Below are 25963 nucleotides of genomic sequence, written 5' to 3'. Positions count from 1 at the left end.
TAGACAACAAAAGAATTGACAAACAGAAGCTAATTAAATCTTTATAAACTTATGTTTGATTATAATACTAGCTTGATCAATTAATGAGCTGATTTAAGGCACATAGTTAAATGGGAACTTTTTTGGAAATGCTGCCATGCAAACACATATACACACAGAGGTCATTTTTAAAATGTTTACTTGCTAAACAGACAAAATAATTGGCATGTGTCTGGACAGCCTTGTTAGTTAGAGCCTGTAAAAATTTATTCTTGCCATTTTTGTAATAAATAATAAAGTGCTTACTGTTTAAATCATTTTATGGTCACCCTGAGAGAGTACTTATTTCTATAAAATAATCATAGCATTTTAAAAAATACTTTTTTCTTTTAATGAAAGAATTATAGAATCAATTAGATCATAATGCAATTAGTGAAAAATATTATGTTAGTATTTGTTCTGTACTAAATAAAAAAAACCCCGAGACCTTGAGATTATTTCTCATGATGCTTAAGGAATATTGTCACAAAAATGTAATGAAAGTTAATACATACCCTTGTAGAATGAGTATGTATTATTTATTGTTAACCTTCAAGGTAGATTCCTGTATAAATTGATAAATTTTCAAATCATGATTTTTATAGGGTAGTAAAAATGCAGCAGAAAATATCGAGAACTTTTTTTTTAATAACAAAAAAAAAAGTCTTTAAAAATATTAATCCCTCTGTACTCCTGCCAAAGACAGAAATCCAAAAGATACAGTAGTAAAAGGCCAGGTCAGGAAGCCAGCTCAACTCACTGTCTATAGTAGAAAGCAGAGCCTGTTCACAGAAAGAAAAATGTATGTTTAATTGAAAGAACATTATTTCTAACAAGTAACTTATCTGGAATATGGTGCCATGGGAGTTTAGAAATAAAAGAATCAGCAATAAAGGCTACTAATGTCCTCACAGGGACATGATTAAATGTCTAAGCTTTCCGCTTGTTTTTGCGTTGGATTTTTTCCCCCTTTAGTTTGCAACACAAAGGTCCCATAGGAAGAAAAACTTTTCATCCACATATTACATCACTCAGTCGAGTACAGATAATTAAATCTCTTCTGTGTGGGAAGAAATGCTTTTTACTGGACTTTGTAGGCCCATTCTTTGTTTACTTACATTGTTTGGGTGTTAGTTATGGGAGGCTCAGCTCCCCCTTCCTTAGCAGTGCCAGCATTTTTGAGTGCAGTCCTCATGGACCCCCTCTCAAGTCTCCTTTCCCAACCCAGATGCTTCTGCTCTTACCAGCTGGATATCTGTTTTTAACTCTCACTGTGTATCGCACTCACATGTAATGAATGCCATGTTTTTGTATTTGCTGTTAAACTCTGTAAAAACAAAACAAAACTTAGAAAATATAAAGAAAATAGCAAAACAAATAACAGTATTAGGCTGGTGCCATGCCAAGTATTTCATTTGATTTGTTTCCACAATCAGTATGATGGTTCTATGATTCACTGTTTTCATGCTCTTCTGTTTCACAGATTTTGACACAGATAAGATGAAGTTGCTTGGTGCCCCACACCCATGAGGAATAGAGCTTTGATTTAAACTCAGGCTATCTGATCCAGAACTACATTCCTAACCACAAGGACATATCACTTCATCTATTTTTAATAACCAATTTCAAAACTTAGAACTTACTAGATACCCTTCCTCCTGGCATATTTCCATTTTGACCACTTGTTCAGCATTTACAACTATAGTTTGTAGTCTATACTGATGGATGGATGGATAGATAGGTAGATAGGTAGGTAGATAGATAGATAGACAGACAGACAGATCAATCGATCGATTAATCATGTGACTGCTGAGTGGTGCCTGGAATGGTGTTAGGTGTTTTTTAAGTTTGAACTTATTTAATCATGATTATCATTGTGTGAAGGTGACATTATTACCCTTGTTTATGGAAGTTAAGTGATGCATTGAAAACCTTGGAGTTTGCAAACAGCTGAGCTGGGATTCAGACCCTTACCCTGATCTCTGTTACTCCCTAGATGGACATGGAAAGTGCCGTCACTGTGCTATTTGGGCATGCAGTGAATGAAGAGGGATGCTCCTGTGTGAGCTTTTGCTGCTACTCCTAGGGAGTGCCTAATGGTATTTATTTAGAAGTTTAAGGGCATTGTTTCTGTTCAATGAAGTTTCTCCTTTCTTTTCATTCTCTTGCAATTTTTTTTCCTACTAAGAAGGGTATGCACGCCCCTGCCATCACTGCAGCTAGTACAGAATAGAGAGATTTGCTGACGAATGCAGCCACTAGTGAGGATACAGATTCCAGCCCAGAGCTGTAACAGAATATTTTAACAGACAGCAGCAGGCAAGATTTTCCATGGCATAATGGGTGGAGGCAAAACATTCTATAGGAATCAGTTTTTTAAAAATCACTCAATTGTGCTTTGGCTGTGCAAAGTGAACTTGGATTGTATGTAAAGGCTCACTGAAACAAGAAGCAGAAAGTCCAAGAGAGATGTCCTGGGAAAATAATCACCAGGAGGATCAGAGAAACAACCTAAACAGGATCATAACTTGTCTGTTCACTACTGGTCAGAAATAACACCAGCTGTATTAGAAGAGGAGACAGGGAATAGGAATCACATCCTCTCTAAAGTTTGTATGGCTTCTTGCTTATTATTACATAGAGTAAAATCTGTGTTATTCTCTTTACCAAATGTAAGTTCATTCATTCTCAGTAAAAACTTTGTTACCTTCTTAAACTTCAGAATTAAACAGCCCATCAGCTGCCATTCATTTTTTTAATCTGGAAGAGTCAAATCCAAGACCATTAATTTAGGCTCATGGTAAAATTCTATTTTAATAGGCTTATTCTGCTTAGATATGTAAGCACATCATTATTATTTCCCATCTCTAAATACAAATAGCACTTTAAATCCCGATTATCTGATTATATATCCCTTTCTGTTATCATTTGCAAATTGTGAATTAATTCTGTCCCTTCAGGTGGTCCGGGGTCTCTTGAAAACAGGAATTGTATGTTATTACTATCTTGTACAGTAAAATAACACAGCAACTAATCCAAACCTTTATAATACAACTAAATCCCTACCCATCACTAAATTTCTTCCAGGATAATTTAGAAAAGTTTTAAAAAATTATTTTAGGTATGAATTCTTTTATCTTCTGCTTTTTCTTCCCTTTTATCTAAAATATCTGTCCAGTGTCAGAAAAGAAGGTAGCTTCCTCCTTTCTAAAGCCAGTTTTAATACTGGCCAAGTTTGGTGCTCAATCCACTGTAACTATCTCTAACTAACAACTATGGACTAAAAAAGCTCTTAATTTTTTTTTAAGCTTAGGGGAATAAAGGGAAGAGGAAGTCCTTTACTGAGAGTGATTCTGTCTGTCTCTTTGTGTAGGAGATGGTTTGAAACTGAAAATTTTCTATTTCTGGCATTCCAAGGGTCAGAACATACTTTCTAAATATGTTGTTAAATAGATTTTGATTGTGTGGTTTAAAAAAGGAAAGAGAATATCTTTATCTGTATACCTATGTCTATATCAGCTTATGGACTGTGGATACTCACTTATACATTTCAAGTTTCAGAGACACAAAAATCTAGTCCTTTAGATCAATCTCCTCTTCCAAATAAGGAAATAGACCTTATTGAATTAGTGGCTCTGCTATTGGTCTCAAAGATTGGAGTCAAGGACTTGAATTCACCCAAATCTGCTACTCATTCTATATGAATCTGGGCAAACCAATGAACTTTGGAATTAAATTTCTTTATCTGGAAAAAAAATTTCTGAGGTCCCTTCCAATTGCATGCCTATGTGATGATTCTAAGTTTTCTATTACCCTTTTTTATAGTGGGCCCACAACTTCTGTTGTATTGCTGCTGGATCTGTTTTTAGACAGCCTCTATGTACAGTGCACACACACACAATAGATTGGGGCACAGCTATATGGTTTGCTGAGTTGGTGCTAGCGTTAACAATCAGTGTGGCTCCTCCACCTGCTCAAGCAGCTGTGAAAATGTATTTCAGCTCTTCACCTTAGTCTGGGTGGGCTGCACTATCGATATTACCATTATGACACATATTAACTTTGGCCCCAGTTTCCAGCTAATCAGGCTTTCTGACTTTAGTTGACAAGTATTTTTGATTTGTTTTAAAAAAAATAAGAGTGTATCCATAAAACTGGTATACAAACTTTGTTTTTGAGAATTTTTTTTTAATGGAGGTACTGGGGATTAAACCCAGGACCTCTCGCATGCTAAGCGTGTGCTCTACCCCTGAGCTAGTTCCCTCCCTCTCTTTTTGAGGAATTTTTCAAGTCAATGACACAAGTTTTACAAATTTCTATGAGAATAATAATTAATAGACAAGGTGTGTGACACATATTTCTTCCAAAATATGACAACAGAGCCAAGCTTTTGTATACCATTTCATGATCTTGAAATGAACATAATCTAGTTTATAGCATTTCTTTTAGCCCATGTGAATGCCTTCCTCTCAAAGAAAACTTGCATTTTAATATATTTTTCCTTACTTTGACACATTTTCCCAGCTTGAAGTTAGTATTTCAAGATTTGAGGCACAGAGCGTCTGTATAGCGTATTTCTTTCACATAGCTGGTTTTCTCTAAGTTTGAAAGTAAATTACCTATTAGAATTTCAATAGATAGAAGCCTGGAGCAGCCAGTTTCAAATAATGAAGTACCTTTGTGAGCACAACCACTTTTGAAACATCTCTGGTTATAGAACAAGTAAACCAAATGTCACAGACTTTTTATCAGACATGATAGCAAATGTTCAGAAAAACAGAAAATCCTTCAAGTTTTGGCATTTATCTGGTTTTCGTGTCCTTTGCATGTCCTTTTTTTAAACTATACTTTTTTATACTATTTTAGCATATCACTTAAGGAGTTTCCAGGCCTGTTTTAGAGCATGTAGAACATAAACACGGCTTTTTAGAACTGTACAGATTAATTCCAGAAAAACCCGAGAAGGCCTAAGAATGGGAACTTACTTGACAATCACCTGAATCTTTTTGAAGGGAACATATTTGCAGTTAATTCCCAAGCAAAAGGGAAACAGTGTCTAGGTCAGCATCTTTTAATGACCATTTCTCTCCTAGATCACTGTTACAAATGTTGAATTTTTTAAAAATGGTTTGTAATTGAGCAGGTGTCACTAGCACCTTTCCAGAAAACTTAGTTACCTGATATTTTTCATTGATTCCTTCTATATTAGAAGATGAAATGTCAGACACTATTAATTGCATTTTTACAATAAGTAGTTACAGCAGGAGTAAATGGCTAAATGAAAGTACTTCCTGTCTAATTCACAATAGATGTATTCATTTAAATATATTCAATTTACATGAATGCTGTATGTCTGTATTCATTACAGTTATACATACCTGTGGGCTGAAATTGATGGGTTGGTAATTACTGCCTTTATAAATGGGACACTATTGTCAGTCTGGAGGGGAAAAAATTTTTTTTCTCATTATATTTTACACACCTACACAGTGGGCACATTCCAAAATCTTTCTTTCGAATATAGAAATTTTACTCTTGAATTTCCAGATCTAAAGATTGTGAACACGGTCTGTCAGTGGTCCTCCTTTTCTCAAGGGTTGCTGTGGGTTGCTTTCTCTCATGGAAAGTGACAGAGAAGAACTGGGAATCTCAAGATCTCTCCCTGCAAAGGAGCTCTCTTTGTCATCTGCTATACCTGGAGCCCAACCATGTGTATTACATAACATAGATTAGATTATTTTTATACAATGCGTTGTTTTTCTTTGAGTTCAGTGAAGGTAGGACTATTAAAATGTGATTTCATTGTATGCTTTCATTTTCTAAACGCTAGACTTTTTAAACAGCAGTTTTAGGTTCAGAGGAAAATTGACCATGAAGTACAGAAAGATCTCATATACTCCCCCTACTTTTGTACATAGTTTTCCTTCTTATTAACATTTTATATTAGTGAGGTGGGTGAATGTGTTACAATTGATGACCTGATATTGATATGTTATTAGCTAAAAGTCTATAGTTTATATTAGGGTTCAGTCTTTGAGTTATACAGTTATATGGGTTTTGACACCGCCATATTTATTTCAGACTTTCCAATTCTCTCCCCTTTAGCATGATAAATCAACAAGCAGAAAGTCAGAAAAGAAATTAAGTGTATTCACACCTTCACTCACTACATTTATTCATTTATGAATTCATTAATGGATGTTTGCTGAATGTGAACTCCAGGCCAAGGACTGCTATTTAATGGATTCAGTCTCTTCCCTGACCCTACGTAAATTTACATCTATTTTCCTATACCCTTTTCTTTCTCTCCCACCTAGAAATATTGCCCGGCTTTACTGGTGAGAGCTGGGATGTTCTCTGTTAGAGACTGATAGTCTTTGCATCTTGATGGGGCTCAGACTTCGTGGTGTCCCACAAGTCTTACTGGTTTATGTGTGTTTTACTGTTTCATCAATTGTTAAAAAATATTCTGAAAACCTATCCATAACCCTTATAAACTTGTGCAATGCAGCATCTGTATCCATCGATAAGCAATATGGAAATTATACCTGCCCCCTTTTTTCCTTTATGGCAGACATGCATTGTTAAGTAATAAAGCAATAGTTAGTGTTATGACTATTTTAAGGTGCACCTGGGACTGCGTTATATACTTAAGTGCTTTTGGGGTAGAGGAACTGTGTATTAATTTATGTGGAGGAAGATGAAGTTGGAGGGGTAGAATGCTGATGAACAGTGGTTCTGAAAGAAATGCATGTATTTTTCAAAAATAATCTCTGTTCAAATGCAGCCAATTAGAAATCTTCTCCAAAATAAGCAGTTATACAGACAGACTTTGCATATTGAATTGTTGCTTCATGCACAGAAATGCAGTCATCACTTGGCATCTTGCCAGCAAGTCAGAAATTCATCATTCTTTCCAAATTAGAAATGGTGCTGAGCCTGCCACCCAGAGACAAGTTCACATATTTATGTGGTTGCATTCATCTGCCCATCTGGGCAACGTGAATGTATCACTCATGAGAGGGGAAAAAGCTCTTTTTGAAATCCAGGAAGTGGCTGACGTCATACCTACCAGGCATTGAGGTAAAAGCTAACTTTGGTTCTGTCCATTCAAGCCTGGGAAACCAATACTTGATTCTCAGTACATTGTACGGAGAACTATTGATTATGGTAAGATGGGAATAGCATTGGAAATCAATAATCTGTAGTTCTGATTGTGAATCTGTGTACAGCTGCCACCCTCCATTACTTTGGCGAAATTCATCAATAAGCTTCTTAGAACTCAGAATCTACATTTTAAAAAAAAGGATTGTACCAAAATTTCTATGTTTACAGTCATATCCCTCTACTTATTCTGCCATTTCAACAGTTTTAATTCCCTAAGATATGCTTTAACATTGCCATGGTAGGTTACGCTGTTACATAGTGGGAAAGGCATTCTCTGCTTTTTATTTATTAATTTCACTTATTCAACAAATACTGGGGCAGCGGGAGATTCCCAGCCAGACTAGCTGACGGGCGTTGAGGGGATAGAAGCCAGCCAGACGAGGCAGATCCAGGCGGCGCGGGGAATGCAGAGGGCAGGCACAGGCACAGGCGCAGGGCCGCCGGCATGTTCTCCCGAAACCACCAGAGTTGGGTCACCATGGCTAGGGGCTCCACCCTGGAGATAGATTTCAAACGTGGCCACTTCTGACTCAGCCTCTTCAGCGACCCGCCCGAGGACACAGAGTTGCAGAGGAAGCTAGACCATGAGATCCGGATGAGGGAAGGGGCCTGCAAGCTGCTGGTGGCCTGCTCCCAGTGATAGCAGGCTCTGGAGGCCGCCAAGAGCCTGCTGGTGTGCAACAGCTGCATCCTGAGATACATGGGCAAGCTGCAGCAGCGCAAGGAGGCGCAGGTGCTGGGGAAGACAGGCCAGCAGCTTTCTGACAGTGGGCCACCCGCTGAGCACTCCCCCTGCCCCGGCTGGGTCTGCATCTCTGACCTCCGGATTCCACTCACGTGGAAGGACACAGAGTATTTGAAGAACAAAGGCGACCTGCACCGCTGGGCTGTGTTCTTACTGCTGCAGCTATGGGAGCACATTCAGGAAACGGAGATGATCCTGGTGGACAGGACCCTCACAGACATCTCCTTTCAGAGCGTGCTTTTTGCCGAGGCAGGGCCAGACTTTGAACTGCGGTAGGAGCTGTATGGGCCCTGTGTGGAAGAGGAGGGGGCCCTGGCTGGAGCCCCGAAGAGGCTTGCCGCAGCTCCCTGGACCATTCCTCAGGGAGGTGTGTTCGGGCATCACTGGAGAATGCTGAGGGCTCAGAGAGTGGTCCCATCCTGCTCCCCACACCGACTGTGCAAGGTCCTCGTTACCCCCTCTTGGCTCATACCACCCTCACCCTGGCAGCAGTGCAAGATGGATTCCTCACTCATGACCCCACCCCGCCTGGCTGCCCCTTTATGGTAGTGTGTGTTGCCGCCTGGTGGCTCAGCCTCTCTGCATGTTTCAGCCTACTGCAAGTGGTCCCCTCAGAGTGTAGAGGCAGGAGAAGCAGGCCCAAGACCCTAGAGTGACCTGATCCAAGGCAGAAAAGGCGACATCACCTAAAGTTCCAGTGCTGCAGGGGGACACTGTGCCTGGACAGCTCACTGAGGCAGAGGCGGCAGAGCTGAGGGCTTGCGAGGAGGGTGAGCAGGTAGTCAGCAACATCATGGACAAGCTAGTGGACCGAGTCATGGATGCCGCATACAAATCCTACCTGGAATGGCAATGCATACCAAATACAGTGGAATGGGAACTGGAGACCATGCTGCAGATGGTCCAGATGGGCTTCATGCCCCAGGATGAGGGAGAAACCCACCTGGCAGAAGACCCCATGTGGGCCAAGGATGAGGAACCCTCACCTTGTGCAATTGACTCCTGGGCTCAGGGGGCTGTGCCTGTGCTGCACGTGCCTGCCTTGGTGGGACTGCAGGAGATCCAAGGCAAATGTATTTCCCCAGGACGAAGGGAGCATGGACCAGATCCCTTTAGGAAGATCTTGGATGGATACAGACTCTGAGGAGCGGACGGAATCTTTTTTTTTTTTTTTTTTTTAACATTTTTTTATAGGAGTGGATGGAATCTTGGGAGCATTCTCAGGAGCTGAGAGTCACCCTGGGAACCCCACTCACCCCGAAGCAGTTTCAGGAGACAGGGCCTCGCGGTCCTTTAGAGGAACTAGACAGCCTGGCAAGGGGCCACCTATCCTCGATCGGATCCTTGAACTCAAGTAGCAAACCGGCAGTGGAGGTGGTGCTTGCCACCAGTCCTCACCCTTCTCTGGAGTTGTCTCTGGGAGCCAGCCCCCGGGCCTCAGTCGGGAGGGCACAGCCCCTCAGCTCCCAGTTCTCCCTCAGATCTCTACTATTACACACCCAAGCCTCATGTGGCTGGAGACCGGCCAGAGACCAAGAATGAGGAGGTGCCCCGCATCACTCCGGGCGTGTCAGTGTCGGGCCCCTCTGCAGACCGCACCACAGCGCTCAGCCCCTAGCCGGGTTCCTGCCGCAGCAGCCCTAGCACACGGACCCGCGGCTCGGTGCACCGCCATGCAGAATGGGCCGCAAGCACACGATGGTGCGCCTGGACACTGCGCGTCTGCCGCACCGCTGGGTGCGCTAGCTTGCGGAGGTTCTGGTTCCATATTCCGCTGCGCACCCCCTGGAGGCCTACCGCAGGCGCGGGCAGTGGGGTGGTGAGAAGACAGAAGCTCCGGCCCGATCGGCAGCCCCCACTCAGCCCCACAGGAGGCATCTCCAGAGTACAGTGCATGCCAATAGACTATGACGGAACCGTCAGACTCATGCATCTGGAAGACAGGGGTGAGGATGGGGTCACAACTCAGCTGACCTTTGCTGAGCTCTGTGCTAACTACTCCGCATATACCCCTGTTAGCCTTAGCCCATTTAATCCTCAGAACCACCCTGGGACGTAGGCACTACTTTTATCCCCATTTTACAAAGGAGGACACTGAGACTCTGAGAAGTCAAATTACCCAAGGACATGAAGCTAGTAAAGGGGCAGACATTGGAGATGGCACTTGAGAACTGAAAAACAAGGAAGGAGAAAAGATGAGAAACAAAGAAGAGGGGGCTAAGCACATGAAAAGTTTGGAAATGTTTAGAGGTAAGGGGGAAAGGTCTAGGGCCCTCGGGGAGGAGTTGAGAAGACTCTAGTTGGGGTGGGTAGGAAGATCCTCTTCTTACCTATATTCCTCGATGTAGGTGAGTACCAGCAATACTCGGAAAGGGTGGACACACCAGTGGACCTGGAGGGCGGTGAGTCAGAGTAGGGAGAAGTGGTCAGAGCAGGGGACACGAGGACTCAGAAGTGTGGAAATTCAGACGGTTAGACAAGGCCTCTTCCCCGGGGTTTGGAGAGGAAGGGCTGGGTGAGGGCTGGTTTCAGCAGCACCACTCCCAACTCCGTGGCTCACCTGGGTGATAAGTGGGGAGCTCACTCCAGCGCCCTTCTCAGCATGGAGCTCGCACTGGGTCAAGGGCACACCCTCAGGAGCAGCGCTGAGAAGCTGGGCGTTGGGTCCACGGACTATGCCAAAAGGTATGAGGTTGCGGACGGCCTCTGCAGCACACTGAGGCTGTTGCACAGGGCAGCCCTCGAGCCTCGAAGGAGAATGGAGCGCCCCCTGTGGAACATCCTAGGGGAGAGACGCCCGAATCACCAGGCTCACGGGAAACAGACAACAGCGGAGATTCCTATGGGGGTTGGGAGTGCTGTTATTAGGCACTGGGAGAGACCCCTGAGTCTGGATCATGATGGGATGGGGGGGTCACGTGGTGCGGGGAGGGTATCGTGGAGTCAGGCAAGGGGAACCCCAGGGCTGAGTCACAAGGCGATGCGGGGAATCCCGGAGGAGGAACGGCGATGGCACAGGCCCCAGTGGCCCAAAGAGCCCAAGCCTAGGTGGGATGAAGCAAGGTAGCCCCCAGGCCCTATCTCCCTATGCTAGGCTCCCCGAAGACCCAGGGCCGCCCCAAATCGGCTTACCTGTTTCTGGAAGCTGTCTCTGAATCCGCCACCACCACACAGACGATGCACGCACGGCCGTTGGGTGGGCGACCGTTAGACGGGGCACCTTTAGGGGCACTGTTAGACCGGGGCGGTCCTTAGACTGGGGCAGCCCCGGTGGGACTAGGAAGCCCTGGAGCTGCGGGGTCCGAGCTATGGCTGAGGCGATGGCAGACAAAGGCTCCGTGAGCTTAAGCTCAGCGGAGGGTGCACTAGAGCGGGGATAGACCGTTCAGATCCGTGTCCGGATCCGTGGGCCAGCTCGGAGCCACCCGGCACCCGCCCACCGCGGGGGCGCTCAAGATGGTCAGGGAAGCCGCGTCTGTGCGCTAGGGCGGAGAACTCCACCTGCACCGCGCCCACGCGGACGCACTCTCACACTCTGAAGCTGGGGGAAAGGGTTTCAATGGGTGGTGCAAAGCCCAAGAACAAGAAGTGACTTTGGGAACTGCTAATGCGTGTAGTAAGTCTCTTACATTGAGTTACCCACTTAAATGGAAAAACCAGAATTGGTTCAGGCCCTGGGGAAAGGTGCTGCTAGATAAATGAGCCGTTTTGAGAATTTCAGGAGGAAGAAATGGACTAAATAACAATGCTGAGGCTACGCTTGAAAGTCAAATTGCTTAAAAGTCAAAACAGTTTAAAATAAGAAACAGATATGAAGAGCATTTGTGCAACAATATTTCTGGCCCCTCTGGTCAGGCCACTTCTAGGCACAGTCGGTATCACGGGTGTCATATGAGAGGCTGGGAGGGGAAGTCTAACCGAATCTCCTCTCCCAGACCTACCTGCTCTGATCTGGCCAAGCCCGGACTGAGATGTGGGCCATTCCCTGGGCTTGCCACCAGAGCTGTTCTCATTAGCAGAGAGGGGAAGTGAGGCTGAAGGAATTTTGAGTTCAGTGTGAGGTTTAGGAAACACAAGTTGAAAGAGAATGAATTTAAGGGAACACCAACTATGAGGCAATAAAGTTAGGGATGGGGAGGCAAAGGTTTGGGAAGATTTTGTTGGGAGGTGAATTTTGGAAGGAATCAGGTTCAGGAAACTGTTGTGGGGAAGTGAGGAGGCACCTAAGAATCTGCTAGTAAATTCTTGTGTCGTTAATGGATTTTGGGGGACTAGGTTTTTGTTTTGTTTTTTTCTTCTCAGTGGATTTTTCTTGATTATAAAGGGATACAAAGACATTGTAGAAACCTTATAAATGGAGGAGTGTAGGAAAGAAACATATCCACCATTACAGTTATTTTTTTCCCACTGTTACAATTTTGGCCTTTTCCTTTTCTTCAACACCTATTGATTTACATATCTGAGATCATACCTGATGTAATTTTTTTTTGTATCCTGTTTCTTTCATTTAACATATCATAAGTATTTTCCTATGCTATTGTAAATTGTTCCTTAAGATTACCTTCAATCATAGGATAATACTCCATCACATAGCTCGCACACAATTAGCCATCTGTTCTCATTTTGTTAGGCCTATGATTTCAATATTCTGCAGTTATAAATGACATTACAGGAAATATTTTAGAGAATATATTTTTATTTTCATTTCAAAAAAACCCTAAATATTGTGTTTCTCCTAAGTAACAAGTAACATGCTAGATGCTATAGAATGCAAAGACCGTCCTTTTTATAAAGGAAGCCAGTCACATCTTTAGGGAAATAAATATGCTCTCTTGTGTGTGTGTAATTTCTAAACAGTCCAAAGGATAAATAAATGTGACTTAATTCAACACCCACTTTGGTAAGAGTTTTTGTCATGAATGGATATTGAACTTTATCAGATGCTTTTTCTGCATCTATTGAGATGATCATGTGACTTTTGTCCTCTCTTTTGTTGATGTGGTGTACCAGAAGCTAGAAAGAGAAAAATTCCCATATATATCACTTACATGTAGAATTTTCAAAATAACACAGATGAGCTAATTTAAAAACCAGAACCAGACTCACACACACAGAAAACAAACTTATGGTTACTAGGAGGGAAAGTGGGTAGGGAGGGATAAAATGGGAGTTTGGGATTTGCAGATACTAACACTATATATAAAATAGATAAACAACAAGGTCCTACTGTATAGCACAGGGAATAGAATTCAGTATCTTATAATAACCTATAATGAAGAAGAATAGGAAAAGGGATATATAAATATATGTATAACTGAATCACTATGATATATACCAGAAACTAATCAATTGAAAATTGACATGTCAACTACAAATAAAAAAATAAAATAAACAAAAGATAAAATGTCTGAAAACCCTAATATTTAAACCAAATTTGAATTTTCTAGCAGGGATTATGTTTCATATGAGATTGTGGGTTGAAGATGATAAGGACTCCCATCACTTGCTCGAAATTCTCATCAGAAAATCAGAGTTGCTTTGTAGACTACATAGGAGAATGGTGTTTTAAAATAATTTTCTAGTGTCACATGTGTACAAGGATACACACACACACAACACACACATACACACACAAAATATCCAAACGTCAAATCCCTACTTTTAGCATATACTGTACTAAGCGCTTTCATAAAAATGATCTCATTTTATACTCATAACAATCCTGCAACCTATTCATTATTCCCCTTAATTTATATTGAGAAAACTGACAACTTAAAGAATTTAAACTGCTGTACAAGAGGGGCTGAGATTCAAGTTAGTCAGTCTTCAAAAACTAAATTTTCCCTATCACAAAAATAAATACAGAAATAAAACTGTCTAAAGCAAATTTTACATTACCCAGTCTAGTACAGAGATGCAAGGAGACAGTGGGGACCAAAACAGGTTTTTCTTTTTTTGAATCTGTGACAACCACTTGATCAGTGGAGGAGGAAAATGCACTCTCTTTGAAGCAGGATTTTATTTGGGGGCCATTATCACAGAACAGGTTAGAGAATATTAGAATTCTTAAAGCAGTCTCTTACACATAACAGTGAAAGGTCAAATGTGAACTTTCCAATGAAGAATATGAATTCAATCCTCAAAGCTCTGAGCTGGTATTACCGTCAGGGAGATACGAAGAACAGCAATTGATTTCTTCTCTTCTTCAATCATCAGGGCACGTATTAAGAACCAGTAGAAACAGGACTACCACCTTGTATTTTCCTACTGCCTATCTCTTCAAGAGCTTTATAGATTTTTAAAATTATAATTAGTCCTCTTACTCTCTCTGGGAGCTAGAGGCTCTGTATCATTCCAAATCTACAAAAAAGTTAGCCAAGACAGCTCAGAATCACATGGCATCTGAATAAAGGCTAAGTAATTAGGGCAGCCATGAGAATGGTGATTAACAGCTCTGAAGTCAGGCACATCTGAGTCTGAATCTAGTCTCTGCTCTTCAGCGTTGAGTGAGTTTCTAAATGTGTTTGTGCCTTGCCTCCCATGTCTTTATATGGGATAATAAGAGATGCTACTTCATAACATTGTCGTGAGGATCAAGGGAGTTAACAAGCGTGAAATGCTTGGCAGATTTCTGTTTTACACTGAGAGCACAATGGGCGTTAGTGGGTAAGCATCCTCACAGCAATAAAAATAATTTGGTAGCAAACATCCATATTTCTAATTAAATGCATTACTCTAGTCAGAATACTTGCCACTTAACAGACACACCTGTTATATGCCTGGATACAAAATTATTGGTGTGAAAGAGTACTTTTTCTCTCCTTGCACCCAAAATATTAATTATGAAAAGTAATTAATTACTACAGAATTCTTACTGAGCTGCAACATAAAATGCCCATTGGCAATGCCTAATGTTTTAGAAATGACTCATTATGATAACTGCCAAATTTAATTTATACTTCATTTTCAACCTTTTAATGAACCATTGAGAATGATTAGCAAGCAGTTTTCTTTGATTTCATGAATGTTATTTTTTCCTGTCAAGTACACTTTCAAAGCCTCCTCTTCTAGGCATACTGTGAGAAGGGAAATTTGTGTAACTAGCAAATGAATAACAGAGTTATATGTCAACTTTTATATGTCTAATGCATTATTATGCATTTTATTCATTTTTTTTTTACTTTTTAAAATTTACTAATACTGAGAATAAGTGGCTGTTTTTACTCTTTTCTTGTTTACTCCATGTCTGTGAATATATTTAAAGATTGTGTAATTATTTCAGAGAATAAATGTCATCTTAATTTGCCTTCAAGGTTATTTGACCAGTAAAAGTATCCTGCCATTCAACAAAAGGGCAAAAAATTCTGAGAGCTTACAGTGTATGTGGTGCTATATGTGAAAGAGAGAGAAAAAAACAAACAAACCTGTCTTTCTTCAATTATTCTTAACTAGTATGAGCTCACTAAACTCTATAACAACGAATAATTATTACTGTGTCACAACTGACAGAGTTTACCTCTTTATGTGTAATCCTGCCATGCTAGACTGTGGAAACTCTGAGATAAAGACCTAATAAGAAATTGATGATTACAAGTTGCTTAATAAGAGATAATCTTGACTGAAGAAATGCTTAATGGTTAGTGGATGGACTTATGGATAGATGAATGGATGAATGGTTGGGTAGCATGAGACAATGGAAAGTGTGCCCCTCCTGTACCATTACGTAATTTTATTCAAATCACGAAATTACTAAACGTCAGTTGCCTCTTCTGCTAAATGGTAATATTAGACTAGATGATATCTCTCCTGTTAGTCTAAGACCCTCCAGCCTTCTGGCACATCCAGCTGGACCAACTCAGCTCCATCTGCATAGGTAGTCCAGTTTCACATGAGAGCAGGTCTACCTTATACTGAGTAATATCATGGACCACTAGGTTATGGTTCTTTTACCAAAAGTCAGCTCCAGCTCTAATCCCAGTTTTCAGATTTTGCCAAAGATTCTTAAGGAATTCTTTTTTTCTTTTCCTTTATAATTCCTCTGTCCCTACCCAACTCTTGTCTTGCAGTCTCCTCTGCCGGAGATTTCTACCCTCAGGTCTCAGCTTCCCCATTTGTACTCCATAGGCACCTGCTATTGAGTTTGTATGTTTACTTCTGGCTTTGGGGGACACACTGGATTGGAATCTCTGTATGTTTTGCTAATAGCATTTATACTCCACCTGTGCATTCTTCCTCTCTTAAGGGGACAAGGATATGCCCTTATTAGTGCATATCATTGTGGGGTAATTTAATCTGTAATTTAATCTGATGACTGTCAAATGTGAACATGTATAAGAAACTGTATATGACTCAAATGTTGGTAGAACTCTTTTATAATTACAACATTTTTCATTGAGAGTCATGCAGTATCATAATTAAAAATGTTTTAGAAATAAAAGCTGCTTTGATGTAGATACCAGGAGTAACTGGAGAAGCCCCACTCCTGGCCATTGAGCTATTGTCCTAAAATCCTCTACATCATCTGAAATAATATGAAAATACATTTGAAACCATAGATTGACCCTGAATTCTCAGTTGTCATCCATGCCAGCTAATGAAACAGGCATTTTTGAGCCTGGAGGTTCAAAAAATAATAAAGGAAGAGCAACTATGTATAAACCAAAGTAGTCCTTTGTTCCATTTCAGTCCCTCTAATGATACTAAGAAAAGGCATTACAAATTCTTAGTGAGAAAGACTGGATGAAAAATAATGGTTCCTCCTGATTCTAAGCATACTACCTCAAAAGATTTGGTCTACTTCAATGCAAGACTGCTCTATCATGTGATTGCGTTATCTCAATTCTTTGAACAACTGGGTTCTTGTCTTGAAATCAGTGTCCATATTCTCGTTACTGGATGCATCCTGTTGAGTAGCTTTATATGCCCCATTAGCCTAGAATGTAACCAAATTTCTACTTCATCTTTCTTAGACAGGCAATCCAGATATTTGGTCTAGTTTGCTCTTTGTTAATGTTACTCACGTCCTTCCTGCTTTTTGCCATGCACGCTAGACTCATATTTGGGCTTGGATCATTATGTTCCTGTGTCTAAGTTAATTGCCCCCTCCCTTCACCCAGTCTTGTGAGAATCTGCCAAAATTCCCTGGACTTGCTATTTTGTCTGAGCTGTGATGCCCCTATGATTCAGGTTTAAGGCTTAATTTCTTTTTATAGAAGGTTAGTCATTTTGGGGAAACAAAGCTAATATCCCTTCTTTATTTTGTTGATCCATTCTTCATGAATATTTGTTTGGTATCCTCCACGTGCCAGTGATTCTTTTATTTGGGCACTGGGATAAATGGGATAAAAGAGGAGAACTTGCACAATGGTAGGAGGCATGAATATGTAAACCACCATTATCAATTTATGTAATGCATAATAAGCACCTGTTCTGGGCTAGACAATACATTTGGCACTGTGGACACAAAAAGAGTAAAATGGTTTCTGCCTCTAAAGGATTTATGGGAGAAATAGACATGAAAACAGATCATTTAATACCATGTGGCCTATCTAGTAATAGAATTAAAGAGGTAATGTGGGAGCATGGATAGATGTAAGTTGACCCTGATGAGGCAGGAAGGAGCTTGCATGGTATGTTAAGGGGATTGGCTTTAAAGAGAGGTGGTAAAGCACAGCTGTTTATTAACAAGGGAGCTAGGCATTGGTTCTTTGAATTTAAATCGCTTTCTCCCTTTGCTGAATCAGTGACCCCAAGTGTGTGATCTCTCTGAGTGCTGGTTGATGCAGCTATGAAATGTAGATTAAAACAGAACTTATGTGAGGAGGAAGTGAAATAATTCAGATACTTAGCTGAATACCTGGCACATAGTTTATGTTAAATAAGCATTTGTCACTATTACTCTATAGGCAATGAGAGAATTCAAGAGGATTTTAAGCAGGGGAATGATGTGGCCAAAACTCTGTTGGAGATAGAGAATAGTCAAAATCGTAAGCTTAAATAAACCCGCTGGCAGTGTCTAGCAGGAGCGGATTCTTGTAGAAGCAGCTTAGGCTGGAGTTAGAAATTATGGATAAATAAGGCTCTAAATATAGTGTGAATGGGGTCACGCAGGGATTGTGTGTGGAGGGGATAAATCAGTTGGCTGAAGATGCAATTGTGTGCAGTACAAAAATGTAAGGGGTAATATCAAAGAAAGAAATATCTATGATGGAGACAAAGTAGGAATGGTCATAGAGGTGTTTGGTAATAAGCAGCACATTGGAGGCTTTCTCCTCCTGGAAATGTCATGGAAAAGGCTTCCCAGAGTGAGCCAAAGAGCTGCATGTTGGGAAAGGAGTATCAGCTCACCAGTTTCACAAGGTGGGAAAATGCATTATGTGAAGAGAGAGTAGTAAGTCCCAACACTGATGATCTCACTGGAGGCTAAAATACATGAAGCAGTCGGTAGTGACGTAAAACAGTACAATCAATATCTTAATAAAATATTATAGCAGAGAAGAGTTCTGATGTTTGAGATGGATCATTGGATAGGCTGAAAAAATGGTGGTGAGTATTCCAGTTGAGTGAGTCAGCAGAACCACATCTGGTGGCGAGAAGGATGACTTAAAGACCAGCCTGCAGCTGAGGGCTCCTTTGGGATAAGTCACTCTGTATCTATCAGTAACTTAGGGATAAGGCTGAGCTGAAAGTTACTTCCTTAGTGCCATGAATTTCTAAAAGGTACTGAGCCTAACCATGTTCTTTCAATCAGTGAAAAATTAAATACCAACTTGATTAATATGAGATCTGGTTATGCTACTAGAGAGAAGTACAACCAACATGTTTGCCTTTTTTTTTTTTTTTTGAAGGATTTTCCAGAAAAGGAGAAGTCAACAGCAAAGGCCCTGGAAGATGTGAAGGCAAACTTCTACTGTGAATTATGTGACAAGCAGTATCACAAACATCAGGAGTTTGACAATCATATTAATTCTTACGATCATGCTCATAAACAGGTAAGTCAAAGTGGGAAGAATCTTTCATAATCCTGGATTTTTACCTTCAGAACAGAATGAATGCATTTGGCCTTATTTATCTGTATCTAAGATGCTGAGGTAAAACCATTTTTTATCTTTTTTTCTTGAAGGATGTGGTTTTTATTTAAATTTTAGGTGAAATGCTTTTTTCTTGAAGTAGCATAAAACCGGATTAATTTACAGATGATCCAGGAGTAGATTGACATTTATTTTAGAATTATATACATGGGGAAACCAGGACCCAGTAAAATTAGTGCCAGATTTAAGACCACCGAGCTAATTAGTAGAAGAACTAGAACACTGGACCAGTACTAGGACAGAATCTATTATAGAGTTCTTTCAAGAATTCCAAGATTTGGGGAATACTTTGGGAAAAATAATTCTCGATAAAAGGTTACATTTTCCCAAAAATACCCTTTTAGGAGAGTCAAAGTGGTTATTTAATAAATGAATCATTGCAAGAAAAACTTGGACAAAGGGAAAGTTCAGGAATATGGCAGATATAAACATTTCACATTTCATGTATTTTTCTTAAAATGCCATATATATGTATGGTTTAGGTTTCTACATGCTGATGCTAATATTCTCTATTTCCATCAGTCTGTGAAAGAGGAGGTTATTGTTGTTCTCATCCTGTTAGATTTTATCCTTGCTGCATGAGGTATAAGAATATTGGCCCTTTAGGAATTAGGAGTGCTAAGTACCACTAAGAAAAAAATTCCACATGGCCAGAAGATTATTGCTAAGAGCTGAGAAAGTGCATACTCCTGATATATTGGATATGTGGATAAGTCTTGTATAATCTAGACTTAAAATGTTTACTCACAGTGAGTAGCAATTTTGACTCACAGCACTAATATTTTTTGAGCACCTTGGGAGTTACAAACTCAATTTCTATCTTTAAAGGTATGACAAGCATGTGTAATTGACTGGATGTCTCTGACAAGAGCAAGAGCAATGGGATAAATTGTTTAGGACTGTGATTCCCAAAGCTTAGTGGGCAGTCATCTCTTTAGAGCCTGTTAATAATACGGATTCTCATACTCTCCTTTTAATCCAGTAGTTCTGAGGTGGAGTCCAGGAAGTTGCATTTTAAAATGATACAAAATAGAAAGTATATAAACTTTTCAAATATATATTAAGATGAACTATGTGGCTACCATCCAACACCAGCAACAATCAGTCTTGTTTCATTTATAGCCCCACCACTCACTCCCCAACCCTGGCTACCTTGTGCATTACTCTGAAGCAAATTCCAGACATTGTATCATTTCATCTGAAAGTATTTCAAGATGTATAATGATGCTTAACTTACCTAAAAATAGAGAGTAATATCCTGGTGTCAGTGGATGGCCTTATTTCCTCATTTGTCTCATAAATGATTTATAAATTTGGGTTTGTTGAAATCAGGACTCAAACATATCTCAATTTTGGTTGACAAGTCTTTAAGTTTCTTTTAATATATATTTAAACTATAGGTTTTCCACCCGCTATTTAAATTTTACTCCTTGCAATTTATTTGTTGAAAAACTGGATTGTTTCACACATTCAGGATTTTGCTGAATACAACCTAGTGTTCTGTTTTCATGTTTTCTCTGTCTTCTGCATATACTTTAAACTGGTTGTAACAAATAAAATCTGGTCAAATGCAGGTTCATTTTTTTTTCTCTGCAAAAATATATTAGAGAGTGTCCTTCCATAAGCTGGTATATGATGTCTAATTGTCTTTCTTTTTATGACTTTAAGTTTGATCAGTGGGTTTAGGTACAGTTGGCTTCATCCATCATTAAGTACCCCACCAACCTTTTTCCACTAATGTTCTTGTAGCCATAGATGATCATTTCCTTAAATCCATTACTTCATTTGGAGTTGTGAAATGACTCTGATGTTATCACTCTTTCATCATTTATTAGATAGAGTATGTCTATGAAGATAAACTTCTCAAAGCATCACCCAAAGTGAACTTTATGTAGGTGTTCTTCAGACTGCATATTAAGAAAAAAATCACTCTGGGGATTCAGAGAAATAAGTGACCAGGCAAGGGCTCATGCGATAGTGATATTTGGTCTGTGCTTCCAACTTGCATAAGTAAATGTTGAAATAGAGGCTCAAGATGGGAGGGCATTCTTGAGAGTGGGAACACAAGAAACTAAGGTGAGGAAATGGAGACATATGAGGCTCTTTTGAACACTGTATAAAATATTAGACTGCCAGGGGATGAATTCTCTATCTGCATTCCATAGCCTGCCTTACACTCTGGAATTCTGCCTCATCGATTTCTCTTTTTATCACCTTCTTCAATCTTATTTCCATTGTCTTTTCAACATGTTGATAAAACAGCCTTTCCTTAATCCTTACATTCCATACATTTGCCCATTTCTGTTTTTCTGTAGGCTTACTCGCCTTCTGACACTCCCAGACCTGCTCCTTGTTCAAACAATGATTGAGTTTCTACTACATGCTGCTGTGCTAGTTGTGGAATTTGATCCCTAACTTTGGGGAGTCTGTAATCTGCCTGGGGTGCCTATAGTCTAAATTAATCAATCTTTAAAATATGTTGATTTTTAAAATTGTATATCTAGGATACTAAGAGAACATAAAAAAAATTATTTAAGAAGAGATGACAAGTGAGCTAGCATTCTTGAAGAATGAATTAGAAGTTAACCATGTTACTATACCAAGAATGGTAGGTCCTTTATGGTAGAAAACCTATAATAAGGCATGGAGGGCAATTAGAAAGCATGACCCTGACATTTAGACCAATGGAACAGAATAGAGAGCCCAGAAATGAACCCACAAACTTTTGGTCAACTCATCTTTGACAAAGGAGGCAAGAATATACATTGGAATAAAGACAGTCTCTTCAGCAAATGGTGTTGGGAAAACTGGACAGCAGCATGTAAAACAATGAAGCTAGAACACTCCCTTACACCATATATAAAAATCAACTCAAAATGGATTAAAGACTTAAACATAAACAAGATACAATAAACCTCCTAGAGGAAAACATAGGCAAAACATTATCTGACATACATTTAAAAAATTTTCTCCTAGAAGAAATAAAAGCAAGAATAAACAAATGGGACCTAATGAAACTTACAAGCTTCTGCACAGCAAAGGAAACCAGAAATAAAACAAGAAGAAAACCTACGGAATGGGAGAAAATTTTTGCAAGTGAAACCGACAAAGGCTTGATCTCCAGAATATATAAGCAGCTCATACGACTCAATAAGAAAAAAATAAACAACCCAATCCAAAAATGGGCAGAAGACCTAAACAAGCAATTCTCCAAGGAAGACATACAAATGATCAAAAAGCACGTGAAAAAATGCTCCATATCACTAATTATCAGAGAAATGCAAATCAAAACTACAATGAGGTATCACCTCACACCAGTCAGAATGGCCGTCATTCAAAAATCCACAAATGACAAATGCTGGAGAGGCTGTGGAGAAAGGGGAACCCTCCTACACTACTGGTGGGAATGCAGTTTGGTGCAGCCACTATGGAAAACAGTGTGGAGATTCCTCAAAAGACTAGGAATAGACTTACCATATGACCCAGGAATCCCACTCCTGGGCTTGTATCCAGAAGGAAATCTACTTCAGGATGAGACCTGCACCCCAATGTTCATAGCAGCACTATTAACAATAGCCAAAACATGGAAACTGCCTAAATGTCCATCAACAGGTGACTGGATAAAGAAGAGGTGGTATATTTATACAATGGAATACTACTCAGCCATAAAAACCGACAACATAATGCCATTTGCAGCAACATGGATGCTCCTAGAGAATGTCATTCTAAGTGAAGTAAGCCAGAAAGAGAAAGAAAAATACCATATGAGATCGCTCATATGTGGAATCTAAAAAACAAAAACAAAAACAAACAAACAAAAACAAAGCGTAAATAAAGGACAGAAATAGACTCACAGACAGAGAATACAGACTTGTGGTTACCAGGGGGGTGGAGGGTGGGAAGGGATAGACTGGGATTTCAAAATTGTAGAATAGATAAACAAGATTACACTGTATAGCACAGGGAAATATACACAAAATGTTATGATAACTCACAGAGAAAAAAATGTGACAATGAGTGTGTATATGTCCATGAATGACTGAAAAATTGTGCTGAACACTGGAATTTGACACAACATTGTAAAATGATTATAAATCAATAAAAAATGTTAAAAAAAAAAAAAAGAAAGAAAGAAAGAAAGCATGACCCACACACAGAGAAGCTGCAAAAGATTCACTGTGATCACTAAAGTCAGCATCATTCTTTTGGGGAACTCTTAAAAATCTTTGAAACTATATCTCATTCCTCTTTCTTCTTTTGCAGTAGATCTTGTTCTCATTCTTCATTTTGCATTCTCTTTTCACCATTCAAATTTAATCTCACTCTTGATTCTTTGCCAGGGTCTGCTGAGTTGACTACCTGCATCCAGTATTTTCCCTGCTTCACAACAACCTATCCATTTACAACCAGATCAATCTTCCCAAACTACTACATTTAAATTATCACTTCCCTCCTTGAAAATCTTCAGTGGCTGATGACTGACTTCTAAAAAATTCTGAGATACTTAGTCTGTCATTCAAAATGTCCACAATTTGGCTCCTGCATCCATTTTCAGATTTATCTCCTGCAGCCCCATAATTTCCTTACAGTTTCTCAAAAGATGTGTTATGTGTTCCTACCTGCTCACATTGGCTCATAATCTTCCCTCTGTCTGGGATGCTCTTCCATCTTGTGGCTGTATTTCAACATATACTTCAGTAGATTTAATGCGTAGACTGACAGCTTGTATCTGGGTATGAAAAAAGTTGAGATCTCATCATAAGCTGATCTAACAGTATTCAAACTCCTTTTGATTAACACTTGTTAATATTGTACAGAATTTTGTACATGCTGCCCACCTGGGAAACATCAGAATAATTAAATTTGCCATAGACCTAGTAAGACTACTTTCTTGGATAAATGTTGAACTGCTTCTCTCAGACAATTTATTTTGACCTAAAATATTTTGAAAATTGCCTAAATTTTAAATGAAGCTGAGTTTACAATTTCTGTTTTAAAGGAAACTGAATTTTATGTAGAAAAAAGGAAGTATGCACTAAAGTAAAATTTGCAGAAGTCTTTTTCTTTCCATATCCCAAAGCTAAACATGTCTATTTGGTTCTTGCTTCAGTAAGGGCTCTTCTTGATTGTCGTGCTGATTATAATGATAGTCAGTGGGGATTTGGATGAAAGTATTTCTTGGCCTGAGTAATATGAACAGTTGACAATTTTGTTTTCCATGTGGATTCAGACAAAATACCTGGCCTCTTCTGTTGAACTTCAAACAATATTGTCTTATGTTGATACTGTACCATATGGTCTTTTGGTACACTTAGAAGTGAATCCAAATTCACATGGAATTAATTCTGTTACTCGTTATTGGCTCAGAAGTAGAAACAGCGTAATCTGAGTTCTCCTCTCTACTTTTCTGCCCTCATTTATAATTACTCAGGAATCTTTGGTTTAATAAGTGATTTCTAAATCTTCTGTGTTGCCTCACATCTAAATAGCAGTACTATGTGTATAATTTATTTTATTGCAAAGATTATGTTATTCACAGATTTATTATCATTCTAGAAAAGCAAGCTAGCACAGAACTTTAAGAAATAAAATAATCTGAGATTCATAGCTTTAATTCCATTGGACATTTAATAATATTTTCTATAATTTAAAAAGTGAGCTATGTTTCTTGTAAAAAAGAGGTTACCAGTAACAAAGCTGACTTTTTTTCCTATTTCTTCAAAAAGGAAAAATAAATGAATTTCAAGCTTTGACAGCCCTATTCTATATGTAACTCATGTTTTTGGAAAGAACTCAATTGTTTTAGCTATTGCTTTGAACCTCTTAAAATTCTTTGTAAATGCTGAGCATTACTACTAAAACAGTTTAAATGTGTGTACAAATTACAATCACTTGGATAAGGAGAGCACTGTAACTATTAATATAGCTAACATGTCAGTAACAATTAATTCCTTCTCAGACTACCTATAAGTCATAATCTCTTTCTCAAGACGATCAGCTGCAAATGCTTAATACTGAAATAAGTAATACATATCCTCACGAGCATCACAAGTCTCTCCTGCCCCAGAGACATTCTGGCTCATCTCAATTTAGAAAAAAACAAATGAGCCAGATCCCCATACAATTAACCCATAAAAATACCCTCAATAATAAAAAACAAATCCACTTCCAGATCCTCCACATGTGACACTTAATCCTCGTAATCTTCCTTTGCTTCACAATAGTATTTCTTTTCACTCAGGAGGAGCTGCTCACTTCTCCAGCCTGGATTTGAACTCCAGCTGATTCATTCTTAAAATACTGTTTTGGGTTCTCCCTGTCTCTGTCTTCTCAGGATAAATAAACAAAACAGAATTATACGTGTCATTTTGACACCAAGGGGAAAAGATTCCCAAAGCTGGTAAATGAATTCAATCCAATTACCTCTTGGTTTGTTCCTACAATGTGATTTGTATTTTTTTCCAAATATTGCCTGATGATACATTTCAGCATAGTATGTTTAAGCTACTAGTCCTTTTAATGTGGCAATAAAACTTTAAAGTACAGTTGATTTGTAGGGTTGGCAAGATTGAAAAAGAAACATAAATGAGAGTGTCTGAAATGAACACTCTTTAGAAGCATAAAGGTTGGTAAAACAGAATAATACTTATCTCCTGCTGTATTTTGCATTCTATAAACCCAGGTTTCTAGCAGATTTTATGTTTATATATCCCTCCCTCCTGGGAATTACCCAGCAGTATTTGGAACCTCTATTAGCAAAGGAATACAAAGTAATCAAAATTGATTTTAGCTTCCTGATCATTAATTCAGCTCTTCTGAAATACTGCTTTCACCCTAACTAAGAGAACTGTTGATCTCAAGATTAGCTCCCAACCGAAAAATAAATTAAAAATCTACGTCTTGGCTCTTCCTGTCTTTCAGATGTGCCAAGTGCTTTCCTGCC

The 25963-nt window shown here is 39.5% G+C and overlaps 1 protein-coding gene and 1 pseudogene across 7 annotated transcripts in view; both read left to right on the top strand.

Moving 5' to 3' along the window:
- The window catches only part of ZNF804B (zinc finger protein 804B), an 871803-nt gene that overhangs the window by 763526 nt on the left and 82314 nt on the right, over nt 1-25963 (top strand). For all 7 annotated transcript variants that reach the window (XM_032484045.1, XM_032484046.1, XM_032484044.1 and 4 more), the window contains one exon: nt 18778-18921. In XM_032484045.1, coding sequence (XP_032339936.1) covers nt 18778-18921 — 144 coding nt within the window. The remainder of the gene's footprint in view (nt 1-18777; nt 18922-25963) is intronic.
- On the top strand, nt 7499-8735 carry LOC102514259 (annotated as a pseudogene).

Source organism: Camelus ferus, chromosome 7 (assembly GCF_009834535.1).
Source record: "Camelus ferus isolate YT-003-E chromosome 7, BCGSAC_Cfer_1.0, whole genome shotgun sequence".
Classification (NCBI taxonomy): Eukaryota; Metazoa; Chordata; class Mammalia; order Artiodactyla; family Camelidae; genus Camelus; species Camelus ferus.
The sequence above is the reverse complement of the archived record's forward strand: the minus strand, read 5'-3'. Positions and strand labels throughout refer to the sequence as shown.